This window comes from Esox lucius, chromosome 9 (genome assembly GCF_011004845.1).
Source record: "Esox lucius isolate fEsoLuc1 chromosome 9, fEsoLuc1.pri, whole genome shotgun sequence".
NCBI lineage: Eukaryota > Metazoa > Chordata > Actinopteri > Esociformes > Esocidae > Esox > Esox lucius.
In genome coordinates, this window is record NC_047577.1 from 23,278,123 (window position 1) to 23,300,061 (window position 21,939).

The 21,939-nt window shown below is 41.2% G+C and overlaps 1 protein-coding gene across 5 annotated transcripts in view; it reads left to right on the top strand.

Moving 5' to 3' along the window:
- The window catches only part of LOC105026826 (atlastin-2), a 43,619-nt gene extending 23,213 nt beyond the window's left edge, over positions 1-20,406 (top strand). For 3 of the 5 annotated variants that reach the window (XM_034294337.1, XM_034294338.1, XM_034294340.1), the window contains 6 exons: positions 20-158; positions 245-372; positions 457-513; positions 7,790-7,861; positions 16,389-16,820; positions 18,188-20,406. In XM_034294337.1, coding sequence (XP_034150228.1) covers positions 20-158; positions 245-372; positions 457-513; positions 7,790-7,861; positions 16,389-16,820; positions 18,188-18,352 — 993 coding nt within the window. In that variant the 3' untranslated portion in view covers positions 18,353-20,406. Of the gene's footprint in view, positions 1-19; positions 159-244; positions 373-456; positions 514-7,789; positions 7,862-16,388; positions 16,821-17,511; positions 17,527-17,685; positions 18,033-18,187 lie in introns of those variants that run through there. The other 2 variants (XM_010898565.3, XM_010898567.3) reach the window with 2 other exon arrangements.
- Positions 20,407-21,939: the final 1,533 nt, after the last annotated feature.

Genomic DNA, 21,939 nt, shown 5'->3' on the forward strand with positions numbered 1-21,939 from the left:
ATCTTTCCCATGTGCCCAGGTGAAACAGAACCAGCATGAGGAACTACAGAACGTCAGGAAGCACATCCACTCATGCTTCTCCAACATCGGCTGCTTTCTACTGCCCCACCCTGGCCTGAAGGTGGCCACCAATCCCAACTTTGATGGCAGACTTGCAGGTGTGCTAGTGGGGATGGTTGTTCCCTTACAGTATGTGGAAAAACTTGTAAATTAAGGCATTTCCTCACTCACTTTTCCACTCCAGATATTGATGATGATTTCAAGATGGAGCTAGTCAGCCTAGTCCCAATCCTGTTGTCCCCAGAGAACTTGGTGGAGAAGGAAATCGGGGGATCCAAAGTGACGTGCAGAGACCTTGTTCAGTATTTCAAAGTATGTTGCTTGTTTCAAACATTCCTTCAAATGTTGTACCATTCCTCTAGATCTTCAAAACATTTTGATTGCTTTTCCTCACAGGCATACATGAAAATATATCAAGGTGAGGAGCTGCCTCATCCCAAGTCAATGTTACAGGTAATTAACTCTCCAGATTGTCAACAAGGCAACAGTATACATGTCATCCCCTCAAATGATACACCACCTGTTTTCCTTTGTGAATGTGTTTTCCTTTGTGAATATTGAATATGTTACCAGATGCATCATTCAATCATTTTAGTCACAATCGTGGCTGTTGCCAACATTTGCATGGGTAAACGAGCCTAATTTCCCTGAGCATATGCGCCAAATTTATTCGAGTCAAACAAATGTAAATAAAGATGCACCCATTGTACACCGCTCACAAATGATGGGATTGGGTCTTGATGAGCAATATATATTAAAGATCAAAATGTTTTATTGTACATTGTTGGCATCATGCCTTTGTCATCCCGGAACTGCCTACACACACTGGCCACATGAGCCTGGGCATTGTCCTGCACCAGGAGGGACCCAGGGCCTACTGCGCCAGCGTAAGGTCTGACAATGGGTCTGAAGATCTCATCCCGCTACCTTACAGCAGTCAGGGTACCGTTGGCTAGCATGTGGAGGAGAACGGGTGTCAATGGCAGACCTGCCAATTCTGGTGTTCCCTGGCGAATGTCAATCGAGCTGCCTGGTGCTGGGCTGTGGGCACAGGTCCCACTAGAGGACATTGGGCCCTCATGCCACCCTCATGGAGTCTGTTTCTGACAGTTTAGTCAGTTTTTAGGTTAGTATATTATTTTGTATGTACTAGGGATGCCCTATACCGGTATCGGGTTGATGCTGGTCTAATCTACTTGTACTCATAGAAATATGCCAATACCACATCATGGAAACATTAAGTGAAGCTCTATGGTTCTTGTCTGGTAAAGCAGAGTGCAATTTCTGCTCTGCTATATTTTCAAGTGACGGAAAGAAAAAACAGTAACTCAAGCAATTTGGTCAAACATCTTTAGACGCAACACAGTGCAGAGTTTGAGTATCCTAATGCTAGCAGTGCAGAACCACAACAACAGCTAACTCTGCAGCAAACACTGAAATGAAATAAAATGTTCAGACAGCTCGCGAGCAGAAAAAGATTTAAGAGCACAGGCTCTTGCTCAGTTAATTGCATTGATGACCAGCCATTGTCGGTTGTTGATAAAGTGGGACTTTTATGGTAATAGTCAATTTTGTGGGAGAATATTGCCTTACTTAAGCTGCACTGGTTTTACAGAAACCCTTTAAAAAAAAAAAAACTTCAAAAACCCTTTAATGATGGAAACCATTTTGGGGACCGTGACGTCGCCCGGTATGGCGCAGCAATAGCTATCAATATAGATTATGGTAACTGACGTGGTCGTCATGTGAAAAGTCAAGAATCATGGAAACCCCAGAACCCGGTCCAGAACATGTTTATAGGGGACAAATCTTTATTTGATTTTTTTACTGAAATTCCTACCTAGTGCCGCTTTGAATACTTGGTATCGGTACTCTGTATCTACGAGTACCCAAAAATAAGTACTCTGTCTGAAAATGTGGTATCGGTGCATCCCTAGTATGTACCATTCATAGGCATATTACACTCATATACTATATTTGTAATATTCAATGCTTCTACCCATTCTGTTCATATTCCCCATCCAACTCTTGTTAAAACTTGCTCCTAGTTTACATTATGTATAGTTTGGTTAGAAAATATTTGGACACTGACACAATTTTCATATTTCTGGCTCTGTATGCCACTCAATGCATTTGAAATAAAACCAAAATGCAATTGTATTGCAGACTTTCAGCTTTAATTCAACAGGTTGAACAAATATATAGTATGAAACTGCAACCATTTTCATACAGTCCCCTTATTGCAGGGGCTCAATTATAATTGGATAAATTAAAACAATCATAAATAAAATGTTCATTTTTAATATTTAGTTGAGAATCCTTTGCAGGCAATGGCTGCTTGAAGTCTGGAACGCATGGACATTAGCAAATGCTGCATTTTCCTCCTTTGTGATGCTTTCCCAGGCCTTTACTGTGGCTTTCTTCAGTTTGTGGGTATTTCTGCCTTAAGTTTAGTTTTTTTTCAAGTGAATGCTTGATCAGGTGATTGACTCGGCCATTGCAGAATATTCCACTTTTCCTTAAAAACTTCCTGGATTGCTTTCGCAGTATGTTTTAGGTCACTGTCAATCTGTAAAGTGAAGTGACGTCTTCGCTGAATTGCACGACACATCCCTATAGAATTAATCCGGCTTCTTCTGTCACATCAATAAACAATAGTGACCAAGTGCCACTGGAAGCCATGCATGGCCATGACATCACACTGCCACCACTGTGTTTTACAGATGTGGTATGCTTTGGATCATGAACCATTCCAGGCCTCCATACTTTTTTATTCCCGTCATTCTGGAACAGGTTGATCTTAGTTTCATCTGTCCAAAGAATGCTGTTCCAGAACTATGCTGGCTTTTTTTAGATGTTTTTTTTGGCAAAATCTGGCCTTTCTATTCATGAGGCTTATGAATGGTTTGCAACTTGTGGTGAACCCTCTATTTGGTCTCGTGGAGTCTTCTCTTTATGGTGGACTTCTCTTTATGGTAGACCAATGCCACAAAGTAGCGCCACAGACTGTCCAGAAGCTCACTGATGCCCTGATCCAGGTTTGTAGGTTATCCCCAGGACACAATCTGCCCTCTTATCAGGAGGATGCCCAGACATTAATAGTTGTTACGGCATTTCGTTCTCAACAGATTGCAGAATGTACAGCAATGATTTTGATCTTTAATATAATTTCTTTGTGTCCTGATGTGATTTAAGTTTCCTTTTTTAAAGCAGTGTACATTGGGATTGACCTTTTAAACATTTTCAATGCACCATAGTGCACTATATTCATGTTCTGCTGGCATTTGTACTTGCCTTGCTGCTGGCTTGCAGAGCAACTTCTGTTATTGTTGCTTAAACTAACTTGTGATGGTCTTTGTAAACAGACTGTATGCTAGGCAACTATTGACGAATTGGGTGTGGCACTTCTGATTACCAACTATGTAATAAAATGGATCAATTACTATGGATAGAAATGTAGTACACTGTGTGCACAATTATTAAAGTTGGTATTCTGATCATGTTATTTCTATGCACATTTTCTAATTCCAAATCTCAAACTTGAATGCTCATTGGATTGAATCATTTTCAGGTGATATGTACTTGTGTAATGAGGGAGGGTGTGAAAACAGTGAATAGCACCTTATATCAAGGTGTGCATAATTATTAGAGCTTCATGACCTCAGGTAAAATGGTCCAAAAAAGAGATTTAACTGACACTGAAAAGTCATACTTTGTAAAATGCCTTTCAGATGGATGCAACACTCAAATAGCTAAACTATTGAGGTGAGACCACCGGACACTCAAATGTTTTTTGGCAAATAGTCAACTGGGGTGTGAAAAATGTATGGAGAAGAAAAAACTCAAATTAACTGCAAAAGACTTGAGGAGAATTAAACGTGAAGCTACCAGGAACCCATTATTCTCCAGTGTCATCATATTCCAGAACTGCAACCTACCTGGAGTATCCAGACATACAAGGTGTCAAGTGCTCAGAGACATGGTCAAGGTCAAAGAGGCTGAAAGAAGACCACCCTTGAATAAGATTCACACAAAGCGTATAGATTGGGCAAAGAAATACCGGAAGACCTTTTTCTAAAGGATTTATGGACAGAGGAAATGAGTGACTCTTGATTGACCCGATTGATGGGCCTGTGGCCCTCACTAATGGACACAGGGCACCACTTCGAGTCAGGTGCCAGCAAGGTGGTGGAGGGGTACTGGTATGGGCTGCTATCATTAAGAATGAGGTAGTTGGACCTTTTCAGGTTAAAGTTCCAAAAAAGGTCCTACTCAACTCCCACACCTGCTGCCAATTTCTGGAGGATACGTCAAGTGGTGCAGGAAATAGTCAGTATTCAAGAAGGACATGTTCTTTATTCAGGACAATGATCCATCACATGCATCCAAGTACTGCACTGCTTGGCTAGCAAACAAGGGTTTCAAAGATGCCTGAATAATGACTTGGCCCCCTTCCTTACCTGACTTAAATCCTATTGAGAACTTGTGGACCCTTCTCAAACGGGAGACTTCCAGTCGGAAGACCATACACCTCTTTGAATAGCGTTTGGGAGGCTGTGGTTGCTGCTTTCGAATGCTTCTAATTGTTGCCTAATAATTTTGCGCATTTATGTATTCCCTTAAAAGAAACAAATTTTTGCTTTAAACATTCAGGTTTGAGGTTCAATTATATTTTGGATTGACTGAAAGCATTTTGTTCAACCCTTAAAGAAATCTTGAGGAATACTATTTGCCTAATAATTGTGCACGCAGTGTAAACATTGTTCTACTGGGGGACTTCAACGCCCACGTGGGCAACGACAGTGACACCTGGAGGGGCGTGATTGGGAGGAACGGCCCCCCTGATCTGAACCCGAGTGGTGTTCAGTTATTGGACTTCTGTGCTAGTCACAGTTTGTCCATAACGAACACCATGTTCAAACATAAGGGTGTCCATCAGTGCACATGGCACCAGGACACCCTAGGCCGCAGGTCGATGATCGACTTCGTTGTCGTCTCATCTGACCTGCGGCCGTATGTCTTGGACACTCGGGTGAAGAGAGGGGCGGAGCTGTCAACTGATCACCACCTGGTGGTGAGTTGGATCCGATGGCGGGGGAGGAAGCTGGACAGACTCGGCAGGCCCAAGCGTACTGTAAGGGTCTGCTGGGAACGTCTGGCCGAGTCTCCTGTCAGAGAGATCTTTAACTCCCACCTCCGGCAGAGCTTCGACTGGATCCCGAGGGAGGTTGGAGATATTGAGTCCGAGTGGACCATGTTCTCCACCGCCATTGTCGAAGCGGCCGCTCGGAGCTGTGGCCGTAAGGTCTCCGGTGCCTGTCGAGGCGGCAATCCCCGAACCCGGTGGTGGACACCGGAAGTAAGGGATGCCGTCAAGCTGAAGAAGGAGTCCTATCAGGCCTGGTTGGCTTGTGGGACTCCTGAGGCAGCTGACGGGTACCGACAGGCCAAGCGGGCTGCAGCCCGGGTGGTTGTGGAGGCAAAAACTCGGGCCTGGGAGGAGTTCGGTGAGGCCATGGAGAAGGACTTTCGGCTGGCCTCGAAGAGATTCTGGCAAACCATCCGGCGCCTCAGGAGAGGGAAACAGTGCCCTACCACCGCTGTTTACAGTAGAGGTGGGCAGCTGTTGACCTCAAGTGAGGATGTCGTCGGGCGGTGGAAGGAGTACTTCGAGGATCTCCTCAATCCCGCTGACATGTCTTCCATTGAGGAAGCAGAGGATGAGGGCTCAGAGGTGAACTCGTCCATCACCCGGGCTGAAGTCACAGAGGTGGTCAAGAAACTCCTCGGTGGCAAGGCACCGGGGGTGGATGAGATCCGCCCTGAGTACCTCAAGTCTCTGGATGTTGTGGGGCTGTCTTGGTTGACACGCCTGTGCAACATCGCGTGGCGGTCGGGGACAGTGCCTCTGGGATGGCAGACCGGGGTGGTGGTCCCTCTTTTTAAGAAGGGGGACCGGAGGGTGTGTTCCAACTACAGGGGGATCACACTTCTCAGCCTGCCCGGGAAAGTCTATGCCAGGGTTCTGGAGAGGAGAATACGGCCGATAGTAGAACCTCGGATTCAGGAGGAACAGTGTGGTTTTCGTCCGGGCCGTGGAACACTGGACCAGCTCTATACCCTCTACGGGGTGTTGGAGGGTTCATGGGAGTTTGCCCAACCAATCCACATGTGTTTTGTGGATTTGGAGAAGGCATTCGACTGTGTCCCTCGCGGCATCTTGTGGAGGGTGCTTGGGGAATATGGGGTCCTGGGTCCTTTGCTAAGGGCTGTCAGGTCCCTATACAACCGAAGCAGGAGCTTGGTCCGCATTGCCGGCAGTAAGTCAGACTTGTTCCCAGTGCATGTTGGACTCCGGCAGGGCTGCCCTTTGTCACCGGTTCTGTTTGTAATTTTTATGGACAGAATTTCTAGGCGCAGCCAGGGGCCGGAGGGTGTCAGGTTTGGGGACCACACGATTTCGTCTCTGCTCTTTGCAGATGATGTTGTCGTGTTGGCCCCTTCTAACCAGGACCCTTCAGCATGCACTGGGACGGTTTGCAGCCGAGTGTGAAGCGGTGGGGATGAAAATCAGTACCTCCAAATCCGAGGCCATGGTCCTCAGTCGGAAAAGGGTGGCTTGCCCACTTCAGGTTGGTGGAGAGTGCCTGCCTCAAGTGGAGGAGTTTAAGTATCTAGGGGTCTTGTTCACGAGTGAGGGAAGGATGGAACGGGAGATTGACAGACGGATCGGTGCAGCTTCTGCAGTAATGCAGTCGATGTATCGGTCTGTCGTGGTGAAGAAAGAGCTGAGCCGCAAGGCGAAGCTCTCGATTTACCAGTCAATCTACGTTCCTACTCTCACCTATGGTCATGAGCTTTGGGTCATGACCGAAAGGACAAGATCCCGGATACAGGCGGCCGAAATGAGTTTTCTCCGCAGGGTGGCTGGGCGATCCCTTAGAGATAGGGTGAGAAGCTCGGTCACCCGGGAGGAGCTCAGAGTAGAGCCACTGCTCCTCCACATCGAGAGGGGTCAGCTGAGGTGGCTTGGGCATCTTTTTCGGATGCCTCCGGAACGCCTTCCTGGGAAGGTGTTCCGGTCCCGTCCCACCGGGAGGAGACCCCGGGGAAGACCTAGGACACGCTGGAGGGACTATGTCTCCCGGCTGGCCTGGGAACGCCTCGGTGTCCCCCCGGAAGAGCTAGAGGAAGTGTCTGGGGAGAGGGAAGTCTGGGCATCCCTGCTTAGACTGCTGCCCCCGCGACCCGGCCCCGGATAAGCGGGAGAAGATGGATGGATGGAGTGTAAACATGCCCATCCGACTCGTCTGGTGCAGGACAAATGTATGACCTGACAAGGATTCATTTGGGATGGAAACATGGCAATCTCTGCGTTTTATCTCATTTCTTTGTTGGAGCATTATCAGAGTCTTCTATAAGCTTGATTGCCTCTTTAAAAGATGAGGAGAATTTAATGTGACTCCTTTTTGCTTATTTAGTGTTTTTTAGGTCTTTTCTTATGGTAAATTCAGGTCTTCAGTTCTGTCCTCATGCCATACATTTGATTTATTCCAGAGATGTCCCACCTGGTTACGCTGGTCAGCTTATCAAACACTTGATTAGTAACTCTGGTGTGCCTGCTCAGGGTTACAAAAATTGCGAAATGCATGGGTGACATAATGATGAACTAAGGAACCCTAACCTCAGACATTGTTTTCCCCTTTGCTTTTTTGCCTCTGTCATCTAGGCGACTGCTGAAGCCAATAACCTTGCTGCTGTTGCTGGAGCAAAAGAAATTTACAACAAAGGCATGGAGCAGGTACTTGAACCACTGCCTAGATAACCACTGTTTTGACTAACAAATTGGGTCATATTTCTATTGGTGCACCTGCTTGTGGTTACTAGCTATACTATCACTGTTAAGGATTCCAATCACACACACTCTCAATTCCCTGCTCTGTTTGAAGCTGTTTAACATTTCTCAAATAATTGACAACCAATTGTTTTGTTTTTGGGATCTTAAGTTATAAATTCACCTTTATTAGGTTGTCATAGATTTGGGACAGTTTGCTATCCTTATAATTTGATTGTGCTACAAAGCTTTGTCTTGCAAAAAGTCAAGTTTTTGTAGATCCAACATCTACAGATGTCACTCATCTATTTAGTGTTTTTACAGCAGTTGATTGCATCATGCTGTGATTGCCCTATTCCAAAGCATGGGGAGCTAGAACGCTAAATGCTTTCCTCAAATCGTTTTCTGAACAAACATTTTCTGCAACTATGTTCTTAACATTACAGCTCTTAACAGGTTTAATTTGAAAGCGAAATGTTTCCAGTTGCTTCTTCATTGCTGCTATAATTACGATGTGTTTTTATAAAGAAACACTAATAGCCAACACAGAAATAAATACTATTTGTGTAAACTCTTGAATCATCTTTAATATAATAGAAAGCACAGTTATTTGCTTAGATCATGGTTTTGAAGTAAAGTATGGTAAAATGCGTTTTATGGCAATTTGCTAATTATCTTTATAACTGGCAGGAGGCAATAGGCTACAGTATTCTCTCCTGATTGGTCTGACTACCTTTCAATTTCACTTCCTGTTTTTTGGTTCTGAATGCTGAATAAAGCTTAAAAATGACAGTTAGGTTGTTGGAGAAACTAAATTATCATATCCTTATTACACCTGGCTTTTCTGAGTTGGGCAAACTATAAATCTAAGCACAAACTATCAAACCAAAATTATGATACTGTATTTTCTGCTTCAACACAAACTATTTTACTAAAAATGTATTTCAACATATAACCTAATACCGGATTTACACTAGCCTAGAACCGCCAGGCTTGTCAGAACCCCAGTAAGCAAGCAAGTTTATTTATATAGCACAATTCATATATTGAAGCGATTCAATGTGCTTTACAAAGAAAAAGAGAAATACAACACAAACAAATACTCAAATGAAAACGTAATAAGAATATAAAAAGAATAAAAACTGGATAAAAAATAGGAAGCTATATGGTCCTACCCAATTTTCCAGCCTATCTATAAGTGTTCTAGGATCTACAGTGTCAAATGCTGCACTGAGATATAAAAGAACCAGAACTGTTATTTTATCCGAATCCGTATTCAACCATATATAATTTAAAACTTTAATCAGGGCTGTTTCAGTACTGTGGTGAGGTCGGAAACCTGACTGAAATTTGTATCAAAAGGGAGATTTGATGCAGGTCTATAGTTCATTATAGATGCATTCAGTGGTTTCTTTTTTAATAGGGGCTTAATGGCAGCTGTTTTTAGAGACGTTGGGAAAATGCCTGGTTGCAGAGCTATTAAATATGGCTGTAGGTCCATTTATAGATTAACATTTTTTTCAAAAAAGTCTGATAGCAGTGTGAGACATGGAAGTTTTAAGATTTCAAACTGTTTCTTCTAGAGATTTATCATAATAACCAAGTTATGTCTTGGTGGTCGTAGTGACGGTACAGAGTCATTGTTAGACTGTGTAGTTCTGATGGTCCGTCTAATACTTTTTTCACTAAAGGAACACGCAAATTCATTACACTTCAGTGGACATGATTTCTGATGCTATTTGCTTTATTGGGTTTGTAAGCGGGTATTGTTGGTATTCTTGTTGCTCATTCCCAATAAATGTTTGTCCTGCCCTGTGTTACTCATTGTTGAAGCTACAATGGCTTTGTTTATAGATCTCATAGTGAATTTGAAGTTTAGTTTTCCTACATTCCCTTTTCAGGGCGCTTACCTTCATGGTGTTTTCTGTTTGCTCATAGTTCTCTTTACCGGTGCAATACGATCCATGACATTCAATATTTAATGTACTCCTGGATCATTTTAATGCCAAAATAGTGAATGTCATGCATTGTTCAATATTCTGGCATGATCCAGGAGTACATAAACTGACTCAGCACTTATTGTTGGAGAGCTAGCTGTGACTTCCATAAATAGAGCATTGGAACTCATTAATTTACCTTTTCTTAAAAAAAAATTGTTTACTGGAACATTCAGGGTGATTTCTTTTTTTAATCACTTATCAGACAGGGCCATGTGAGATCAGAAGTCTCAAGTAGTGCAAAAAGTTATTTGGCATTATTGTCTGTATTATCAATGTGGATGTTAACGTCCCCTGTAATAATAAACAAGTTATAATCAACTGATATAAGGGAGTAGTTTAGCAAAATCATCAATACAATTTGCATACTGTCATGGAGGTCTGTAAATGGTAAAGATTTCTATGTAAAACAGAGGTATTCAAAAGTAATAAAATTACACCTCTTTTAATAGGGCCGCCACTCTTCCTTTCTTACCATTTCAACAGGTATTCAACAGGTAAACATTTTACAGGTGCTGTCTCATTAAGAATAGTAGCACTACAATCTTCTGTTAGCCACGTATCCTTGTGGCTTAGCGTTGTTAGCATTCAGTAGTCTAAAGAATGACAGGATTATACATTTTTTTAAATGTCAAATTAATTTGAGGAATAACATGTTTGTATTTCAGGTCTTATGATAGGAATACGAAGCAAAACATTCACTTCAAATAACACACTATAGCATTTTTATTAGGCTCTAGAAACTAAAATAAACCACATGTAAATTCTTCAGAATATATCCAATAGTCTTGTTTTTATTTTGAACTTATTTTGATGTTCACGGGAGGTGCTAAGGGGGTGCTGTCTTGATGCATGGAGGTGCTGACATGAATGGCTTTAACAGTGCTTACGTAACTGTTGCTACTTCTATAGGAGAAAACGACTAAACGAGATTTCCCAATCTCGTTTAGGGAAGCGTGGCAAGCGAGTGACTTCTTGGGCAAGCATGGGATGAGTGAGAGGTGAAGAAAAGGTTCAGATTTCCCAACTTCATGCTGATCACTTGCGCCTATCGCTGAGGACTGACCAATCAAATGAATTGTAAACATTTGTCGTAAAAGACATATTGCCCTACCTTTTGCTATTTTAAGAGTGTATGTGGATGTTGACTGACACGATCATGCTGTTCGCTTGCCAGTCTCCAACCTTTATACTAATAATCTATTATTTTTAAGTAGGCAAATGGATTTTAATAACTCCCAATAAATTCTAAATTGCTGTTGAAAATGCCAATAACAGGGGGTTCTACTAGATTAGTTAGCCAAGATCTTTTTTTAATCAAATTACTTCACGCTGACAGAAAAATATACAAATCTGGCTACTGTATTTACCATTGGTTTTTAATTATTGCTATCTTGTTCATGAAATTCTGTTTTGATTAGGAGAGAAACAAAATATGAAAGTCTTTCTGAATAGGCCTATATGAAATTTAAGACAAATATAAAAATGCAATAGAATAAAAACAGTGTTATAATTCTCTAACCAACCTCCGGGGGTCTCTCCTCCCCCGGTATCTCAATCCTTGCACTCCAGTTCTTGGATGAATCTGTCAGTCCCTTTGAGAATCTCTGCATCAACGTCTTACCCAGCTGTCTCCGTGGGCACATTTATGCAATGTCTGTACATTAATTTAATTTTCATCCTAAATGAATTACAGTTCCTGGAACTGTCTTCTGAACCACCCTGGTATCTCAGTCCTTGTGCTCCAGTATTTGGATAAACTTGTCAGTCCTTTTGTGGGATTATACCCTACATTGATGTCTAAATGGCAGCACAAGAACTTGCAATGACCGTCATCAGTAGATTGTTACATTTACACGGAGGTTATTCCTCTGATAGCACCAGAACTTGCATTACAGAAAAACAATTGGTATAACATAGAAAAATAGAATGACAATGAAATATTAAAACATTGAATCAAAGAAATATATAAAAATACATCAAAACATTGAATAAAAAAGAAATATTCCATGGGGAAGCTATAAATGCTAAGGCTAAACATTAAGCTAAGGCTAAACATTAAGTGCTCAGTTATAGGCTTGTGAAAAGGGTTTTTAACCTAGATTTAAAAATTGATAAGTTTAGGGCACATCTAAGATCTTCTGATTAGTTTATTCAGGTTTTGAGCTTAATGCAGCTTGGCCATGTTTAGTTTGGACTCTGGGCTCTACTAGCTGACATGCTTTCATGGATCGAAGAGCCCTACTCAGTTTGTAATCTTCTAACATTCATAAACCATTCAGTGATTTATAGACTAAACGCACCACTTTAATCTTTTGTGTAACTGACTGGAAGCCAGTGCAAAGATTTAATAACCGGAGCTCTGTTCTCTTGGTCCTGGTTAACATTCTAGCAGCAGCATTCTGAATGAGCTGTAGCTGTTTTAGTCTTTTTTGGGAGTCCAGTTTTGAGGCCATTACAGTAGTCAACCCTACTAGAGATAAAAGCATGGATGAGCTTCTTTGGGGCTTTTTGGGACACCGAGCCCTTGATTCTGGCTATATTTAAGATAATATAATGGTGACTGCCTTGATGTAACTGTTGAACGTGAGGTTTGAGTCTGCCAGAAAACCAGGAGTATGCACTTGGTCCCTGATTTAAAGGGCCAGAGAATCCAGCTCTTTACTAATAGTAGTTCTCTTACCTATGTTGCCAAACACAATAATATTGGTTTTATCTTGGTTTAATTGTAGACAATTTTGGTTCATCCAAGTATTTGTGCTCTATACAGTGACACAGTGAATATATTGAGTTGTCATACAGTTCAAGAGCCATATATTTGAGTATCATCTGCATCGCTATGGTAGTGTTTTGTAGAATTTGGCCCAGAGATAGTATATAGAGATTGAAGCGAAGCAGTCCGAGAACTGATCCCTGGGGAACTCCACTTGTCATAGCCACCCTATCGGGTTCATGATTACCAATGGTGACAAAGTAACTCCGGCCATCTAGATAAGATCTGAACCAATTAAAGACTGTCCTGGAGAGTCCAACCCAATTGTCTATAAGTGTTCTATGATCTACAGTGTCAAATGCTGCGCTGAGATCTAATAGAATTAGAACTGTTATTTTATCTCAATCAGTATTCAGCCGTATATCATTTAAAACTTATCAGAGCTGTTTCAATACTGTGGTGAGGTCGGAAGGCTGACTGAAATTTGTCTGAGACTGCTTGAGTTCACAAAATTGCTGAGTTGATTGAAGACAACCTCCTCAGTGATCTTGGCTATAAAAACGATATCCTTGACTGTTTGATGAACGCTTTAATATTAGATTAGCTTTATGCAAATGTTTTACCTGCTTGGGCTTCGTAATCAAATATATCTATTGGTTTTATCTATTAAGAATTTAACTACAGTAGTTTTTCATTTTATAGATGTTTTGAGCCTTATTGAACAAATGAAAATACTATAGCCTGTGTTCTCAATCTTTTTTTCATAAAAACCCATGAAATTCTTCACATAATTAATCTTAAATCCCTGGTGGTTCTAGTGTTAATAACTGATTATGCACGTGACCGTACAAGTCTAGTAAAAAAGTAGCACTTTGTCTCATGTCTCTCTTTGTTTGATGTGTTGTAACTTACAGTAATTCATCAACTTTATTCCCTTTGTAAATAAACAAATTACATGTTCTGTTCAAATACAATTTATTTTTAAAGAAACTTTAGGGGGAAAGTTATTTAACTCTGAAAATATTAAACAATGGTGGGTTGTTCATTGTTTCATTTAAATATTAAGCCTACTGCCTGTTTAACAACTGAAACGTCATTCATTCATACGTGCTATGTAATATACTTGAACTATATTTTCATTTGGGCATATTGTACTTAATCAAAGAAATGTGGTGGGGAAAAAACATTGTATTAGGCTACTTTCCTAAAAAATCTGACAAAAATTAGTTTAGTAATGTCAGAGGTTGCGGTTGCATGACAGTTGGGAGTTCATGGAATCAAACACCAACAAAGCATTCCATGAATAGGATTATAGTAGACAGTATTCTGCCAATTTAAATGTTTAATTGTTTTTATATGGCCATAAAACCCAGTAAACGCATGAATAAAAGCTGTTTCAGGGGGGTGTTGACATTCTTGCGGATGCCCCCTGGTGGCCATTCTTATTGTTTTTCTGTGCCGTGTGCCCCTTTGCGGACCGCCCCCTTGGAGCTGGAATTCGATGAGCGACATCTGTAGATGTGGTTACCCTTTGTTGTTCTGAGTTGACTTTTTGGTAGGTTCGTTAAGGCATTTAAGTGAAACAGGTGTGCTCAGTGTTTTCTTTGCTCAAGTTTTCTAGATTTTTGTACCATAGTCTAGTGTTGATTTTGGATTGTAAGTATATGATTGGGTTAGGGATGCAACGGTACAGTGGGCCCACGGTTCGAAAAGTTCTGCGGTTTGTGGGTCACTGTAACAATACGCTTTGTGTGAATGATGTCATGTTAGAAGCGTTTCTGCTTGAGTAGCCAACAGTGGCAAAGCAATGCTTGCAGACAGTAATTTGTTTACGTCTTTATTATCCTCATCATCGTATTGAGCCAGTGTTCATTTCATCAACAAAAATAGCGATAAATATTTAACAATATTTTTCAGTTGCAGTCGACAAGAAAATAACTGACTTATTAGATCCAGATAAAACAACTAAACATTTTGCATTTTGGTTGACAAAAATTAGATGATACAATCATCTTTGTGATGAACGTCTTATACAACTACCATAATAGGAAAAGTGGATTTTGGAAAGGGAGCTTTTAAGTTTTTTGTTTTGTCCAAATCAAAAGCATATATGGGCTTACATAGGCATTAACAGAATCAGATTTTTCTCAAATCTGGTGGCAACAGATTGACTGGGTTCATTATGATGCTATTCCTCCAGTACAAATTACTGGTAGGACAATGGCAGACATTTGGAGGCACTTCAAATATCATACTGTAGCATCAAACAAGACGCGATGCAACATTTCCACTGGCAAACACAGCATTTGCAACCGTACAAACATCAAAACACATCTGAAAGTGCATCAACCCAAATTCCCAATATATACACAGTTAGTCAGTGGTGTGGTGACTGGAGAACAGGGTATTCCTTAACTTGTCAACTACATTATCTAAACAAATCTTGATCTTCTGTTCCCCTTGTTCTTACATTAACTGACATGGATGGAAATATCAGTTGGATGTTACAAAAAATTATATTTTAGTCAGAACTAAATTCAAAAAAGGTGCCAAAATAGGGTGACCAGAAATCCCAGACAGCTGGGTGTCCCGGGTCCCGATAAATATCTGTAAAACACAAACATTTCCCGGTTTCCAACATTCACTACCAAATTGTACCAGTTTTCACCACAATACTGTAAAGTTTCCACATAGGCGTCGCAGCCAAACTGCGTGGAACTGCATAGCAATGCAACAGTTCTCCTCAAAGCGTCTCCCCGCTCCACCAGCACACATGATGACCAAAATGCGTGCATAAGCGCATACATGTGCACGTGAATTAACGTGCGGTTACACAAGGTTCCCAGTTTGGGGGTTTGAAAATGTGGTCACCCTATGCCAAAATAGTGTATTAAACGCTAAATCCAAAGTGTTCCCACACAGTGTTTGAAAGATGGCGATGCCTCTTCAAATTTCATTCTGTCTCACTAGTGCTTCCTATTGGCATGTTGGAGCTGAGAGAATATTTTTAGTTTCCATTCTCTTTATGGGGCACCTTTAGGGAGGTTTCCCACAGTTGTTCATTGAAAATCATCCATTGGTTGTTTAAGAGGGAGGGGTTGTGGTCACAGGGATTGCGTCCTTAGATTGGATAGTAGAACACGTTTGTCAATGCTGTCAGAAATTACAGGTTTTTAAACATTTGCAAATTCATTAAAACAAGAAACCAGGCAAGCCTAGTTCAGCCGGCCCGCAATAGAAACTGTTGCCATCTCGAGATTCGAACCCGGGTTCGCCCATGTGAAAGGCTGTGTTAACCACTACACCACAGAGCTGTAGAATTGCCAGGTGTCAGTATAGCCTCTTGTCTCTATCCTGAACAAATCCTCTTCAACAAAGTACTGAGTTAAGGGATCTGAATACTAATGTTAATGTGTTATTTCTGTTTTTAATAAATTGGCAAACATTTCTGAACCGGTCTTTGCCTGGCCATTATGATGTGTGTAGATTTACACCTAATTCTACCATGGGTTAAATATTTTTTTCCCCCATCAATGTGACGAAAGGGTCTGAATACTTTAGGAATGCACTGTTGTTTCGTAAGCAGTGGTTTAGACCACAGAACCACCCTACACTACGCTTTAGTTATAGGCACCTGAAACGAATTAGACTTTACTAAAGCTAAAATGCAGTCTTGCATGCAAGTGTTACTGGCCAAGTCTGTAAACTGGCTGGTTATTCAATAAGTAATTATTTAACCGTGTATATATGTTTCAAGCAAGCTTGCCCTTTCTCCTGCTCTCAGATGTGCGGAGGGGACAAGCCATATATGGCCGCAGATCAACTGGAGCGTGGTCACAACGACCTGCGTAAGGTAGCAGTGAAACACTTCTGCTCAGTCAAGAAGATGGGCGGCGAGGACTTCTGTCGGCGCTACCAGGAGCAGCTGGAAGCGGAGCTAGATGAGGCCTTCGGCAACTTTGTCAAGCACAACGACGGCAAGAACATCTTCTACGCGGCACGCACGCCCGCAACGCTCTTCGCTGTCATGTTTGCCATGTACGTGGCGTCGCTGGTGACTGGCTTCCTGGGCGTCAACACTGTTGCGGCAGTGTGTAATCTTGTCATGGGTGTAGCCCTGGCAGCTCTGTGCCTCTGGGCCTATGTGAAGTACTCCGGCGAGTTCCGTGAAGTAGGCAGCGTCATCGACCAGGTGGCTGAGACTCTTTGGGAGCAGGTGGGTGACCTGGGACGGGGGGCCCAGAAAATGAACACTTCATGTTCCGTCTATGTTACACATCTGTCGTGTTGGGTCTGTCCTTTTCTATCCTGTCTTCCTTTCTACTCCCTCTTGATTTTCATAAACAAAATGTTTCCTCTTTGACAGGTCGCATTTACTTCCAAACTTTTTTTTTCTCCCCTTCATGTACTTTCTGGATGTATTTAATTTAGATTTTCTCAAGCATCTTTCCTGTGTGAAACTAGTTACCAGAATTGTGTTATGTCCTCACTGCTTTCTGAAAGCTCATTGAAGGAAACCATCTGAGAGAAGGGACCTCAGGCTTTCCTCCAATGGGTTTTTGAAGAGGTTAGGAATGGCTTGTGAGAAGGCCTGTCGTATTTCTCATCAAACCAACCTTTCATTTCCCCTCCTTATTCCTTTATCATTTGTCTCACTTGTTGCCTCCTGGTTCTTTACTCCTTGTCCAGAAATGTGCACCCGCCATGGATTTAAGTGAATGGTTTTATTCTAGAAGTGGGAGCGTAACTAACGATTGCTAGAGCAAATCCCTGAGTTGTGGAATTTAATCTTTGAAGTATGTTTAAACTATTGGTGCCTGCTTTGGAAAGCATTAGAGAATTGGGAAGCATCCCCTTTCCCCACTAATTGTTCTTCCCTTTGTTCTTTGTCTTTGCGCTTCCCACAGAGGACTCCAAGAAAGGTGAGTTCGATGGGCGGGTGCAGCGGGGGGGGCGGGGGCGGCGGGGGCGGGTGCAGCGGGGGCGGGTGTGCGCGTCTTGTGACTTTTGCAGCAGTAACATAAGAACCTACTGCTTATGTTGCTAACCCAGCCACAATGCTTCCCCTGCCCTATTTTCAGATTTTTTCTAAACTCTTTGAGGTGGCGAGGAGTCGAGTCCCATTGCCTTCCCTGATACCAGCCCAACGAACGAGACTGCCCTCCAACAACAATGTCAAGAAGAAAAACTAGCACCTGTCGGTTTTCTGATTTCAAATTTTAGGACTAAATGTTTTGTTTTTTTGTTGATCATGGTCCCCATGCCATGCTGGTTTAGTATTTAAAAACAGAATTGCACACTTGATTCTCACCTCAAATGTAGACTGCAGGTGTGCACTTTCATAGTTATGTTAAGGGGGTACAACATCATTGTTTGTGCATCCCTATCAAATAAGTTGCTGTGATTCCCACCATGGATGAATGAACAAACCCCATGTACGAGTGAACAAATTACACTTGCTTTTTTCCTTGCTCCTTTTGCCCCAACTCTAGTTCTGGTGTTTCTAGTGGTATCCCCCTTTCCACTCCCTTTTGTCTGAGTCCCCCCTCTTTTCTTTTCCGTCACTCTTGTTTCTCTCCCCAGGTGATGAAGCCTTTGGGCGGTTACCATATGGAGGATAACATTAGGCTGAGTGTGGTCAACTCTGTTTCGGCTTGTCTGTGTGAGCGGGTGCTTCAGCATGCAAGGTTAAAAACAGTGGCTGACGGCCTGCTGTCCACACACTGCCACAACCCTGCCCACCTGTAGAACCAGAGTTTACAGCTCTGCCTTCTAATTGGTCGTAACTTCTTCCCGGTTAACTCGGGAGCCCAATGACAAGGCTGCGTAAAGAGCTGTTGTGGGGCAGGATGGAACGCCTCCTTTTCCTTGGATCAAATTGCTGATTTGATGTTTTTAGCAGGATGTATCCTCCCTCCCCAGTCATTGGAAATGGATATTTGAAGTACGTTATGTGGCAGTTTTATTGAAGCGGGCCATTTGAGCTCAGTTTTATTAGTGGTTGTCTGGGACAGACAGCTTTTAGAGACAATTTGAACCACTTTTTCTCTAAGACTTTCCTCGTTTTGTTCTCACTTGCCTGAGTGAATGGATATGGATCAATGTAAGAACAACCACTGTTTTAGTGCAGCACTAACATGTCGTGGCCATTTTGACTACTGAGGTTATGCACCAATTGCGGTATAGCTGTGTGTTCACCGTCATCCTTCCCCTCACACCTCCAACTACATCTCTCAACCAGCTGCTCTTAAGGTGAATCACTTTGTATATTTCTCAAGTATTAGAATTATGTTATTTTGTGATTATTCCATCCAGACCATTACTGCAAACGTGCTGTTTTGTACAGTTTAGTTTTTTTAAACTCATCAAAAATAGGGCATGTGTATGAAATATACATATATAAATACATTTTCTATACCTTTTTTGTAGCTGGAAGAACAATGGTTTCGTGGTAGGCCACTGTGCAGTTTATCATATGTAAAGGAATGCGTTCGTGATTTCTGTATATGTCAAATAAAATCTTTTTTTATATATATATTTGTAAAGTAATCTACATTGAGCGCTGCAATTCTACTCCTGCTGGCAAAGAATGTAATTTTTTTTGTCTTCTGTTGCATTTTTGTTTTATTTTTTCAATTACATGATTAAACCAAAAAACATCCATTAAGTAATGCAGGATTTGTTTTTTTTCCAAGAGGCCCTGTACATTTAGGTAGTACAGGTGTTTTACAGTGCACTCCTTGTTGGGTTATGTTTTTTTTGTTTGTTTTTTTACACCTCAATGTGTAACAAAGTGAGGAAGTTTATAATCAGATAATTGCCCATTCATGTATGTTCACTATGAGAAATCTGGCACTGGTGTTATCGATACATGTCCAAAGAGCAGTACACTCTGTTCCTCTTTATCACTTAATCGCTACATTCAGAACCTGAAGGATTCCATAATCCTCCTATAGGCCTAGGCCAGTGTTTCTCAACCCTGCTTCTGGATGCACCCCTGCCCTGCATGTTTTAGATCTCTCCCTGCCCTAACATACCTGATGTAGCTCAAGAAGGACTGGATAATGAGCTGATCATTTGAATCAGGTTTGACAGATCTGAAACTTGTAGGGCGGTGGGGGTGCCCAGGAGCAGCCCCCCTGGAGGACTGAATATTGGACTTTTAGCATGAACATCACACACAGCCATTTATTCCTTTATGATGTGAGCAAAATTGGGGCAATTTTCAAGGTCCCTCCTGATGACCTGGTCTGATAATTTTAACATGGTAATCTGCAGGAATCAGGCCATTAGATTAAGGACCCCCAAGACTATATTCAAATCCCTCACTAGGATCAATGCTTTGGTCATTGTGGCTTCACCTCTGTGAGAATTACACGCCAGGTTCCATTCCTTGCAAGCAGTTTACTTCAATCTGGTGTTCACATATGTAACATCTGTCATCAGTCAGTAAACCGAAAGGAACTTGGCTTTTGAGAATAATGGAATGGTCAAAAAATGTCCCTTTCTTTACATTTCTAATATTGTGGAGTAGGCCTAAAGCCCCAACTTGTATTCACTTCAAAATATTTTTTTTGAAAACTATAGCTGAAGCCTAATTGTTTTCCTTAACCTATTTCTCTGAACTGGCTCTTAACAGTGATTAGTGTACTGACCATGGCATTGTTACACTTCATCTCATTTATGCAATTATCTTTGTTGATAATACATTTTATGATGAGGATGGAACAAGGAGCAGAGGTTTGTTGCAGGGATCGACCAAATTTGTACTTCCAATACTAATTAAAGCTTCTCAAATATCAGGCTGAATTTTATTTAATGCTATTTTTATATGAAGTATAAGTGTGGACATTTCTGCTGACAAAAAATAGGCAATGGAGACTTGTTGTTTATTATTTTTTTTGCACGTCTGGTTAATTGTCATTCATACAAGCTTAGCTAGCCTCTAAGTTGTAGAAGAAGTGAAAATCAAGTTCATGTTTCCCACTTCCAAGGTTCAGGTTTCTTCCCTGCCAGCATATTAAGTACCTTCAGAGATAGTATTTGAAAAAATTTACATATGTAATAACTTATCAATCCAATTTTTTTTTTTTAAATGGTAAATGTAGTGGTTTGATATTGCAGTTATCCTTGATAGCCTTAAAGCTGTTTTAGTTTTTGGTTCTAATGAGGACGCATCATTTCATCCCTTAGTGTGCTCAAAATATGCAGTGGCTTGCGCTAGTATTCTGATCTGTTACTGAAATCCAAATTATGTGGTTTTTGTTTGCGTTGGTATTTTAAAACATTTTTATGTTGGCAAATATTTGTGAGGAAAATTTATTTTCAAATAGTGTCACAGATTCTCAATGGAGTAAAGATCAGGTCTTTGACTGGGCCTTTGTAGGACATTTACCTTTTTGTTCTTAATCCACTTGCTTTGGATCACTGTCCTGCTGTGAGGTGAATTTCCTCACGAGCTTTAGTTTTTAGCAGTACTGCCCTTTAGTTTGTTCCATACCTTCTGACATTTTTACAAGATGCACAGTCCCTATTGATTGAGATGGATCAACAGAGTGATGCTGCTGCCATTATACTTTACTACAGTGATGGTATTATGAGGCAATGGGCGGTGTTAGATTTAATGAAAAAGATCTATATATTGGTGTCCTCTGACCACAAATGTTTTTCCACATCAAAGTTGGGTCAGCTATACCTCTGGCCACTCCAGATGTCGTTTTTATTTCCATCTTCCCATACATGCCAGTGTTTTGCAGAGGTCTTGATATAGTTGACTGGCGCACAATCACACCCAACTGCAAAGTTTCTTCCACTTTCTGATTAATGACCTATAACGGTGCTTACTGGGATATCAAAACAGTTGTATATTCTATTGTACGTTGCTTGATATTTTTGAATTTGTAATACTGTATCTTTAGCTTATGTATAATGCTTTTTGGACTTTGTGTTCTTTCAGATTCACAGCCAGACCAATGATCATTCAAAAGTAGGTATTTCATCCCAAAAAAATTGACCGGAACATTAAGGGTCTGAATACTTTTGCAAGGAACTGTGTATTTCTGATTGCATTTAAGTGAGGACATCTGCTTTTACTATTGCTAAGTACCTCAACTCTGTTGCCATATATCTATAATATTGAACGCTTCACAATAATACATTTATTTTTGTATCTTAACATAGTCCCTATGCATGTCCTGTCATTACTAAATGGTTAACCCAACAGATTATAAAACCTTTATATCACTTGACACCCCATAATCATATTTTCTCATATTTTAAATTACATTTGCTGGAATGTAGAACAAAAAAATATAAAATGTGTTTCAATATTTTGT